The sequence below is a fragment of the Plectropomus leopardus genome, chromosome 4 (assembly GCF_008729295.1).
Source record: "Plectropomus leopardus isolate mb chromosome 4, YSFRI_Pleo_2.0, whole genome shotgun sequence".
Classification (NCBI taxonomy): domain Eukaryota; kingdom Metazoa; phylum Chordata; class Actinopteri; order Perciformes; family Serranidae; genus Plectropomus; species Plectropomus leopardus.
The window spans coordinates 26246966-26257644 of NC_056466.1; the positions used below are offsets into that span (position 1 = coordinate 26246966).

The following is a 10679-nucleotide window of genomic DNA, read 5'->3' on the forward strand; positions in this document are numbered from 1 at the left end:
ATAAAAACATGACAAAAAACAGAAAAAGAGGAAAATATAAGCACAATATAACACAATTGGGGTTAGCATTGCACACACATTAAATTGAATAAAACACATCTCTGCTTGGGCAGTCTATAAGGTCTAGTGTGTGCAGTATAGTGACATCTAATGATGAGCTTGCAGATTGCAACTAATAGTACGAAAATATAAATCAATCAGAATCAGAATCAGAATACTTTATTCATCCCAAGGGAAATTCTGTTCGTAACAGTGCTCCGCTCAACAACAACAAACAGGTAAGAAAAACAAGACAATGCACATAGTGCACATAATGACAGAATAAAACTATATACATAGTGCAAAGAGCAGTGCGCAAGAACTGCACAAGAAATTAAACATCTACCCAAACCCTTCACACCTAAGTTGTTTTTATTTATTTGTTGTTTTTTTTACATTGACAAAATCTAAACTCAGTAATCAGAATGGGGGGCACCCTGATAGTTACATGGATACTGCTCTGCCATGTAATTGCAGTGTCCTGGGTTCAACTGTGGGATCTTTGTTGCATTTCATAGCTCTCTCTCATTACCCCTGTTTCTAGTCTGCCTCTATACTGTCACAGTGTTAATTGTCCAATTACAGTGAAAATGCCAAAAAAAACACATCTTTTTAAAAAATAGTGAGAATGTGCAGGCAGGCATTTCTTATAAGGCTATAGTTGTTGTTGTGTTTTTTGTTTTTTTTTTAATCACTGACTGGTCTGAATTTGTTTTCTTGTCCTGTGGGGAAATGACAGGAAAATTTGTTTTCTTTTTAAACTAAAATAAATTCATGGACAAACTTTTAGAGTTAAAATAGATACAAGGCTATCATTTAAATTAATTGCATTAATTTTGACATGTGGGGCTTGTTTTTTAGAATAAATACACAAGAATGATGACCTGCAGCTATGTGACTTCAGTATCTGACGCAAGTGTGTGTGTGGGTGTGTGTGTGTGTGTGTGGTTCTTGAATGGCTCTCTGTCTTTGATTTTTCAGACTTCCTCTGCATCTGGAATACCAATTTCCAGACGCTCCAGGCAGGGAAAGAGATGGCGGGTAAAATCTACGGACAGGTAGGAATGCTTTGGTGTATGAAGTGCAAAGCAAATTGTTCTCTAGCATTTCTGTTATAATATCAGTGAATGAATCAATATACTGTTAATTATTTTTTTTTTAGCTTAATCGCCAGTGTGTACATGAGCTTATGTTGCTGAGGTTAGAAGTACGCACCCACCGCCCACTCATGCTTCCCTCAGTGTTCTTAGTACTGCAGGCCAAAGTTCCCTGTCCTTCCAGCTGCTGGGTGCTGATGGAGGACTGTATGACTTTGGTAGAGCATTGTGTCTGCTCTCCACTGTGACGGGGCTCACTGTCCCTCCTCACAACTTAATGGCAGTTTACAATCTTAATATTGATGCATAAATAGACGAGTTGGGCTAGTTTACAAGTGCACGCTGTTAAACTATGTGCCATTAATTTCTGTTTGTGTTCACCTTTTTTCCTCTCTCTTTGATTCAGCTGTGGAGTTATTCAAACAAGTTGTTCATCCCACACGGGAAAACGCTCTCTGTTATTCCATATGAGTGCCCCAAATCTAACCTGGCCTCTGCTCTGGGAAAACTAAGGCAGGTCAAGACTGAAGGTGAGCTAAAGGGAATTCGTAGTAGTGCTCCTGCAGCAATCCAAACTTTATGCGAAAGACATAAATTAAACAGAAAATTTTGATGCCCGATAACACTAATTTAGTCTTTATAAATAATACTGCAAAAATGTGCATGTTCACTCAGTTCAGTGTGGGTTTTTTTTCCTGCTGCTTAAGAGTCCAAAGCTCCCACTTCTGTACCGTCTTGGAATAACATTCTGCATGAAGAGAAAGCTCATCCCTCCCGGACAGTGGAGACCAGGAAGACGGTATGTTGGAGACATTTTCATGACAATATAAGAAAAGTTTCACAGATGGAAAGAGGCTCAACAGCTGCTGTATGAATTGCTGGTGCATCAGTCCCACACACCGTTGCTTTTGCTTACAGTGTTTCCCAGATCAACGGCTAATTGACACTAGCTCCATATGAAGTAGTCATTTACAGTAGTTACATTGTTCACAAAACGTATAAGATTTTGTCTTGTGGTAAGAGGAAAATTCATAATACTACAGGGCCACTGTATTGTTTATTAGTAGATTTATCTATGATGGTAATCTAAATTAGTATGTAAAGAAGTCTGTATCACAAAACAGCTCATAAAATTCCTGAATTAACATGCACCCACTTGTGAAACACTTTTTGCAAATTAGCAGTTCACTGCTTTTGCCGTTTAAAGTTCTGTGTATGTTTGAATGTAACGTTACCTAAAGAGTAATGGTCCAGTAATGCTCCTGTCAGTGGTGTCATCTTTGTTTTGATTTTTTTTTTCTCTTTCCACACAGAGAACAACCCGTAAGAGCCAGGCAGCACCTACTTTCACAAATGAGCAAGTTCTGGAGCTCATCAAGGTAAAAAAATATATATTTTTAATGTCTCTCCTGCAAAATACTGAAACAGCATTGACAAAAAATGAATATTTCAGGGTTCCCACGATCGTGGAAAACGTGAAGAAGTCAGGGAATTTCACAATCACGTTTTCCAGGCCTAGAGAAGTCATGGAATTAGTAAAAATCATTTTTTGAAAAGTCATGAAATTTTGTTGTGTGTATTGGATCTTTTTACAGTAATCTTCAGTAGATACTCTTCCAGATGATGAAACATAACAACAAATGTATTTTCTGAAGTTGTTGGTGTAACGTAGCTCTAATATGTGTTGACGTGTGACCATTTGTTTACCATCACATACATTTCTTTTTCTTTTTTCTTTTTTTTTGCATTTCCTCTCTCTCTCCATGTATGCCAGTGCTTCAAAAATATGTTTGAATGAAGTTCTACATCGAGCATTTAATATATTTGAAAGCACCTGGCAAGAAGGGCAAGAAAAAAAAATATGGGTCCTTGATAAGTCACGGAAAAGTTTTGAAATTTTGTCCATGAAAATGCCTGGGAAAACTGATTTTTATAGACTAACAATAAGATAAATGAAATATTTAAATGTCCTCCTCCAGACGGCATCAGTAGAAGAGGTCCAGAAAGAGGTGGAAGTGCTCCTCTCAAGGACAGACATCCAGGACCTGCAGCCCTCAGTGGGACAGCTAGCATCAACTCTTGTGTCCCGGAGTCTTGAAGATCCAGCCTTCTACACCCCCAGCAGCCTGGCACAGCTGGTGCACACTCGCTGCCTCTGCCACAGGTCAGTAAGGGATGGCAACAGAACCCAGGTGATATTGTATTTCTTTAAAGGAGAGGTATGTGACATTCAGAGAATATGTATGATTTAAAGCTGGGACACACGCTGGGTGCTACTCCTGTGCTTACTCTGAGAACTTCAAGAGCAGGATGCAGGCTGCGTATGAGGTTGCTAAGTGACCATAATCAGCACTGTATCAAAGCCTACTTACTAGAAACCCTGCGTGTAGAGCTAAATTTCTTCCAGGTGTTGTTTATTAGGTGTAGTATATTCTCTTTGGGGCAGGTGTAAAGCTCTGTGTTCCTCCACAATAAAGTGATCAGTACCCCCTCCATATTTACCACTGACTGATATTTACAGAAGAAAGAGACTGCCGGCTGTGATTTGTTGTTCCATGTCACATGACATGCGGTGCATGCTATTGCTTTCCAAATGTTGAACTCTTTTTATTTCAGAATGTAGCCGTCTTGTCATTAAAAACAGGTGCTCGGGAATGCTTGAGCGTCGTAGCAGCGTTTCTCTCGCTTTTGAATGCATCCTCTGCCCATCTAAATGTAAAAAACAAGTATTTGAGGGCGAAAAAAGGTGGCTTGTGTACACAAATTAAAGTTGGGGGCAGGATTATCTACACACAGTTCTCAACATGGAGGTGGCTGAGCAGGCAGCCAGCAGCTAATAGTGCCAACTCAAAATACAGCACTGACAACAGCCACAGCGCTGACACAGTTAACCGGGGGAATCAGAGGGTTCGTGCTACACGTCTGTGACAACGCCATCCTGAGTTTAGTGGTAAACGCTGCATGAGGGCAGTGCAGAATGGCGAGTAGTTGGTCAATAGGATACACACAGAGACTTGCATGCACTAACACGAACGTGCAGTCAGACTGTTAAACACAACAAACAAAGAAGCTGAGATCAGGGCACTTACACAACAAGCAGGCAAATAGTTTGCTGCGATATGAATCCTCTGAATGTCGCATACAGAATCTTCAATGTGAAAGTAACTCAGAGCTGAAATATCGACTGTCAAAACTGTTAAATCGATATTCAGTGTGCAGAATGTATTTCTAAACCAGAATTTGAATGCAAATGTCATAATTTAGTACAGAAGATCAACCAGTGTTATTTCTGTTGAATGTGACCATTTTTCATCATGGCCCTCCACAGTGTGTGTCCTGACCTTGTGCTTCTGGCCCTGGAGAGGAAGGACTACTTTCTGTGTCAGCTCTGCCTGCAGTTCTTCCCTGACATCCCCGAGGCTATCACCTGTGCCTGCCTGAAGGCCTTTATCAGGTAAAACTGATGGTTCTCAAGTACACAACCCCTTCAATAAACACTGTAAGTAGAGTTCTCAACAGGCCAAAACCTGAACTAAAACCTGAACCAAACCGATCCATGTGAGTTGAATCCCACACCCCGCCCGTCCGATATCATTACATAAAATACTGACCCTGAGCCCGACCAAGCCTGACCTCCTTAAAAAAGCTCTAATCGGCTTCTAACGCCAGGGACACACCAGCAGTGTGGCGAGCTAACCAGTGGAAAATGAACCAACTCAGTGGATCACTGACTCCTCGCTGTATTTCCCCGCCAGAGAAGCTCCCTGCTTCGGTTGGGAGGGATGGTTGCTGCTCCCTCTGATGTCCATTGATATCAATCAATCAGTCAATCACTCTGTCAATCAATACAGGCTAATATATGTTGTATTTACATTTTTACTGAATTATTCTTACATAAATTATGTTCAGAGTGTTCTCTTATGATTTTGTTTTATTTATTTACTTTGAAAAACAATGTGTTTTTTTTCCCCTTTATTTTTATTCTCAGCCCTACCAGACCCGGCCAATCAGCGCACATTTACTGCCTGAACCCGACCGGTCGGGCATGGGTTGAGATTGAGAATTTAAACTGTAATACCGGTGTAAATTGATGTTGTTTTGATACTACCACTGTGGGGCACTAAAGTAACATATTTTTGTGATTTAGCAGGTCAAAAATCTGATCATTTGCCTGATTCAGTGTCATGTAAAATGTAAAAAAGGAACAAATAAACAGTGTGTTACTATACCCTGGTCTTGCAGTATGCCAGACGTCGATGCAGAGAAAGTGAGCCTGGAGCCTGACAGTGTCTCCTTCATGGAAACTCTAATGGCCAGAGAGCGTGGGCCGGCTGCTTTGCAGAATGGTTTCAGCCCCACCTTGGTTGACATGGAGCATTCAGACAGCGTCAGTGGAGGTGGCACCAGAGCGGAAGACAAAGAAAAGACCTCGACTTCAACAGAACAAATCTGTCCAGTGGGGTTACACAAAGCTGTTCTACTGTATCCTGCCAGTGCGCTGTCACTCAGACACAATATTTTTTTACCATTCTGTGACATTTTGTTGTTCACGATGAAGCAGATGCTTACTTTTTTTGTGTCAGTAACACGTTATATTTAAAGGTTAGATAGCATAATGGCAACCTTTTTTGTGTTGAGTGATTTGAATTTGCTATGTATTAGTTCTTAACTCAAGCTGCACAGAAATGAGGTCCTGCAGACGGCGTACAGCGACTCTTTCCTCCTCCCACACCTGAAAGATCTTACCTCCCAGCAGGTTGTTGTGAGTAACAGCTGGTTATTTTTTGCCACATCTCTAAAAATAAAACAGGCAGCCATACCCACTGCACATTTTCAAAACACTAACTAGATGCATGTTCTCTCCAATCAGCTTTTCCTCCAGTACCTGCAGTTCCTCTACCTAAAATATTCCCAGGATGCTTTCCCACAAATGCACGGATTGAGATCACCAAGTCTAACTCAGGTCGGTGTCAGCATCTAACGAGATAATTAGGGTGGCCACACTTGACATATTGGCTCAGCTTGTATCTGTCTCACCGGGACACATTAAGTGACAAGTTCCGGAGGCGGAAAAAATATTTTGCTGACAGATTGTGGAATAATACAGACATGGTTGATGTCAGAGTCACATTCTGACCTGAACTGTGTGCGGTCTGTTTTAATCAAGTTCAGCCACAGTGCATTGACACAGCATAAAAAGATGGAGACTTTTTGCAACAGTTTTTACAAACTTGTATTATGCAACAAACATGTAAAAGCACTGGAATTGTGATTTTCAGAATTCCCACTAAACTATGTTATTTTTTTTATTTTATTATTTTTTTTACCTTAAAATGGTCTTAAAGAAACGGTGGGATGCTACCATGAGGTCATTACAGTTTGAAAAGAATTCTATTATCAAAACCCTTTAACAGTCACACTTAAGAAATGCCTTCGCAAAAAATTATACATTATAGACCATGGACTGTTACCAAAATGCATCAATTTATTAGAAAAAATCTTAGAATAGTGCATTGTAAGAAGTGCAAAAGTCAATATAATGTAACAGAAGTCAGAAAATATAAGTAACTTCATACAGTAAACATAAAAATTAATAGATACAATAAAAATGAATCCAGTAAAAATTCCGTATGAAATATGTGGTAAAAAAGTCAATGTTATATAATAAAAATCTTAAAATAAAAGTAACTTCATCAAATAAAGAAATAGAATAAATATAAGAAGAAAAAAATTACAAATAGTAATGAATCTAGTGACAAAATCAGTTTAAAATGTATGGTAGAAAATAACAGTCAATTTAATATAATAAAAATAGAACTGAACAGAATAACACTATAATAAAACTATTTAAATGCATTGTAAAAACATCTGTATAAAATGAAATTGGGTTTGACCAAGTTTTTAGTAAAGCAATATGATCACAAAACATGTCAGCTGTGTGGTTACAATGCCTTTTAAAGGGTTAACTCAGCTTTCCTATGCATTTGATTGCAGATCATGGATTGGGTATGCTTGCTGCTTGACGCCCACTTCACAGTGCTCGTGATGACTCCAGAGGCCAAAGGCTTACTGCTGAACCTGCACAAATTTGTTAAGTCTCAGGTACCAAACAGTCTTGCTGTCTTTTGTCTGCTTTGTAGCTGCAGGTTAAATATTCTGTAAAACAAATGAGCATTTGGTGTGATTTTATCATCATGGTTATAATATAGTATATAATATATGGTTTATAATGTCCAGGGATTGGTTGTGGGCCGAAGCTAAAGCAACTGTATTTAACAGTTTTCTCTTTGTCATTACTGTAATTTAATTGTTATTTACGACATCTATTGCACATCTGTCTGACCTGGAAGAGGGATCCCTCCTTAGTCGCTCTTCCTGAGGTTTCTACCATTTTTTCCCCCAAGCTACAGGTTTTTTTTGGGGGGAGTTTTTCCTTAGACGATGTGAGGGTCTAAGGGCAGAGGGATGTCGTATAATGTAAAGCCCTCTGAGGCAAACTTTGTTTTGTGATAATGGGCTTTATAAATAAAATTGAAATTGAAACAGCCTGTAGATCACTGCAGCTCATCAGAAAAACCGCTACAGCAGAAAAGTTATCCAAGAGAATAAATTTTCACTGAAATTCCTTCTTTTGTGTCCACAGGTGAGACTGGTTTCTGAGCTTGGAAAGATTGAGGGAAGCCTTCAAGAGCTCAATAAGATGAAGACAAAGAAGGATGTCGGGCAATACTCTATTGAAGTCATTGAGCTGTTTTAGAACGTGTATACTTTTAATAAATCATTGAATATATTGTGTCATTTCAGTTTTAAACGTGTAGTGGTTTCATGGTAATGTATTTGTCCCAAATGGAACAGTACGAATTGCTCTTGGGCACAGATGTTACGCATTAAGATGCATACACATCAAGATGCATATGAGTAGTTGGTGTAACTTAGGCATTGAAGAGGTTACAGAAGCCTTTGAACTCTGTAAATGTGTTTAAGGTTATGAAAAATTGTTTTTTTGTCATGCAAACTATATTAACAGAATAGTCAGTCTGCTCAATGTCATACTGATTAATAGCGAGTGTGTTAAATGCATACAAATGCAATGCAAGTTTTAATAGAGCAGTCATATTATGGGGCTCCACACATTTGAGAGTGAATGGCTGTTTCTGTCAGCTGTGACTTTGTACTGGATTTTCAACAGGAGAGCATTTTATTTTCAATACAGATAATTATGAGAAAACTGCAAATCCATGCTTGTCCCTTTTTGTGTGGTATTTAATACCTGTGAATAATTACAAGATGCACAGACGTTAGTGCTGTTCGTCATGTTTTCTGGCCGCTTTTACTTATTTGTATTTAAATATATTATTGTAGGCAAATTTAGCTGGTGTAAGGCAGTTAACGCATAGTGGTCAATTAGACTTCATACTTTCCATACAAACACACCTGGTGCTTGGCCGTGCGAATTTACGTTTCCTACGCTAATGGTCCGCCCTACTCGCTCTGATTGGCTAGTTGTCGATACCGTCGCCGTTCTGATTGGTTAGGTTTAGGCAAGGGGCGTGAGATTGGTTAGGGTTATTAGGAATCAAAACCCTCTGTTTTTCGATCAAAAACAAAAACAAAAATATTTCGTTGTCGGCCGGATTCGAGTCTCATCCTCTCTCTCTCTCTCCACCTTTCACGCTTAAGCAGCCTTACGCAATAAATGCTAAACGCTCCACAACAATCTTTTTTGAATGAATACATAAATACAAACCCACCTGGTGCTTGGCCGTGCGAATTTACGTTTCCTACGCTAATGGCCCGCCCTACTCGCTCTGTGATTGGCTAGTTGTAAATACCGTCGTCGTTCTGATTGGTTAGGTTTAGGCAAGGGGCGTGAGATTGGTTAGGGTTGTTAGGAATCAAAACCCTCTGTTTTTCGATCAAAAACAAAAACAAAAACACTTCGTTGTCGGCAGGATTCGAACCTGCGCGGGGAGACCCCAATGGATTTCTAGTCCATCGCCTTAACCACTCGGCCACGACAACTGGTCCCCTACATGTGACTATGTGCCTTTATAATCATATCAAATCATGATGACTTCGGATATGAATAATTATGTTATCGTAATGCGATCCTGCCAGTATCGACAATGTGGCTGGCTTATACAGCAGCCTGGGTTGTGTGCTGTGTAGGCTATTGGTGAAGTAGCTACCTGCCTAATAAGAAAAGCGCAACAACAGCAAAGATGAATGCCAAAATTGATATAACTCATTAAGTCAAACCCAGAGAGTGCTATTTAAAAAATTGTGAACGGAGACGCGACTGCACTTGTATTGCTATTCTTTTGTGATCCAGCTACACTCACATTAGATTCTAGCACAGGTTTTGATCAGCAGCAGCTCCTGATAGAGTTCAGAGTTCTGACCGAAAATGGAGCCAGGTTCCTCCGCAGAAAAAGTATAAACTAATTCTAAGGTAATAAAGAATGCATTTGTGTATGGGATTATTTACAGCTGTTATTTTAAGAGTGAAAATATTTGGGCAGCTAACTTTTCATGGCGACTTCTTTAGGTTAGTGTAATAGAGCTAAATGTCGGACGTATACTTATCTTCTCGCTTGGCTTTGCTGTGACGACGATGGCGACATGGCCGAAAATTAACGATGGAGTTACATCCGACCCGCCTGTGATTAAAGCCACCCAACAAGACTAGACGGCGCAAAAAAGTACTGTTGGCAGAAAGCGTTTGCATGGATAACTAATTTTATGAACTAGCACGGCAATTGCGTCTATTGTAGAAAAGTGAGTCACGTGACCTCGTAGCCACTTAGGCCTGTTTGTGTCAAGTTAGATAAAAAGTTAGGATAAAAACTGCACTTCCGATCTGCTACAGATAGGTGAGATCTTTATTTCGAACATGCCAAATAAAACGGGACTATGCGATATAAGGAAGAAAAACAACACTATAAAAACAACACTATAATGCCCGTCATACATAACTAAATAAATAATAAATAACAAGTATAACAATAACAATAATAAGTATTTAATGTCCGAAAGGGAGTAGGAGGGAGTGAATACCTCATCAAAACCGGCCTCCTTTTTTTTTTTTTTTTTTTACAGATGTATCATATAGCCTAACTTAATTTTAAACATGAAAACAAAGTCACGTTACGGTGCCCGTTCCCAACTCTGTTCTACCATCTCACATCACTTCAATATGGCATTCTGAAAACCTGTTTAAATGCGTTAAATGTTCCACAAAATAGCATTTAACATCGATATTTTAATTATATAAAGGGCCGCTTTTCAGGGGTGTAATAATACTTCATTCCAGTACTTAAGTATTTTGTGGGAGTATCTGTACTTTAGTTTCATACCATTTTTAAGGTGTATGTTATGAAGACATAAACTTCATAGTTCTCAAAATTCCTACCACTTGCTTTTTGTAAAAATGATTTACTTGTACCTTTACTTTCAGTACTTAAGTACATGAAATCAGGGACGTGTCTTGGGAGTGTCTAAGTGCCACCCCATTATGATTGGCTGTCTGCCCAGTCAGTTCGA

General features: G+C 39.2%; 1 protein-coding gene and 1 non-coding gene across 2 annotated transcripts; one reads left to right on the forward strand and one right to left on the reverse strand.

The window, feature by feature from the left end:
- The first annotated feature begins 464 nt into the window (after window positions 1-464).
- On the forward strand, window positions 465-8371 carry LOC121941682 (nucleolar protein 11-like). Its single transcript, XM_042484512.1, has 12 exons — window positions 465-506; window positions 957-1097; window positions 1543-1666; window positions 1844-1935; window positions 2450-2515; window positions 3116-3300; window positions 4465-4590; window positions 5379-5618; window positions 5820-5898; window positions 6007-6099; window positions 7131-7238; window positions 7780-8371. Exons 1-12 carry the CDS (start codon window positions 465-467, stop codon window positions 7891-7893), a joined length of 1410 nt encoding a protein of 469 aa, XP_042340446.1. The 3' UTR covers window positions 7894-8371.
- A 705-nt stretch (window positions 8372-9076) lies between these two features.
- On the reverse strand, window positions 9077-9158 carry trnas-aga. Its single transcript has one exon. It is a non-coding gene; the product is annotated as a tRNA-Ser (tRNA).
- Between the last annotated feature and the right edge of the window lie 1521 nt (window positions 9159-10679).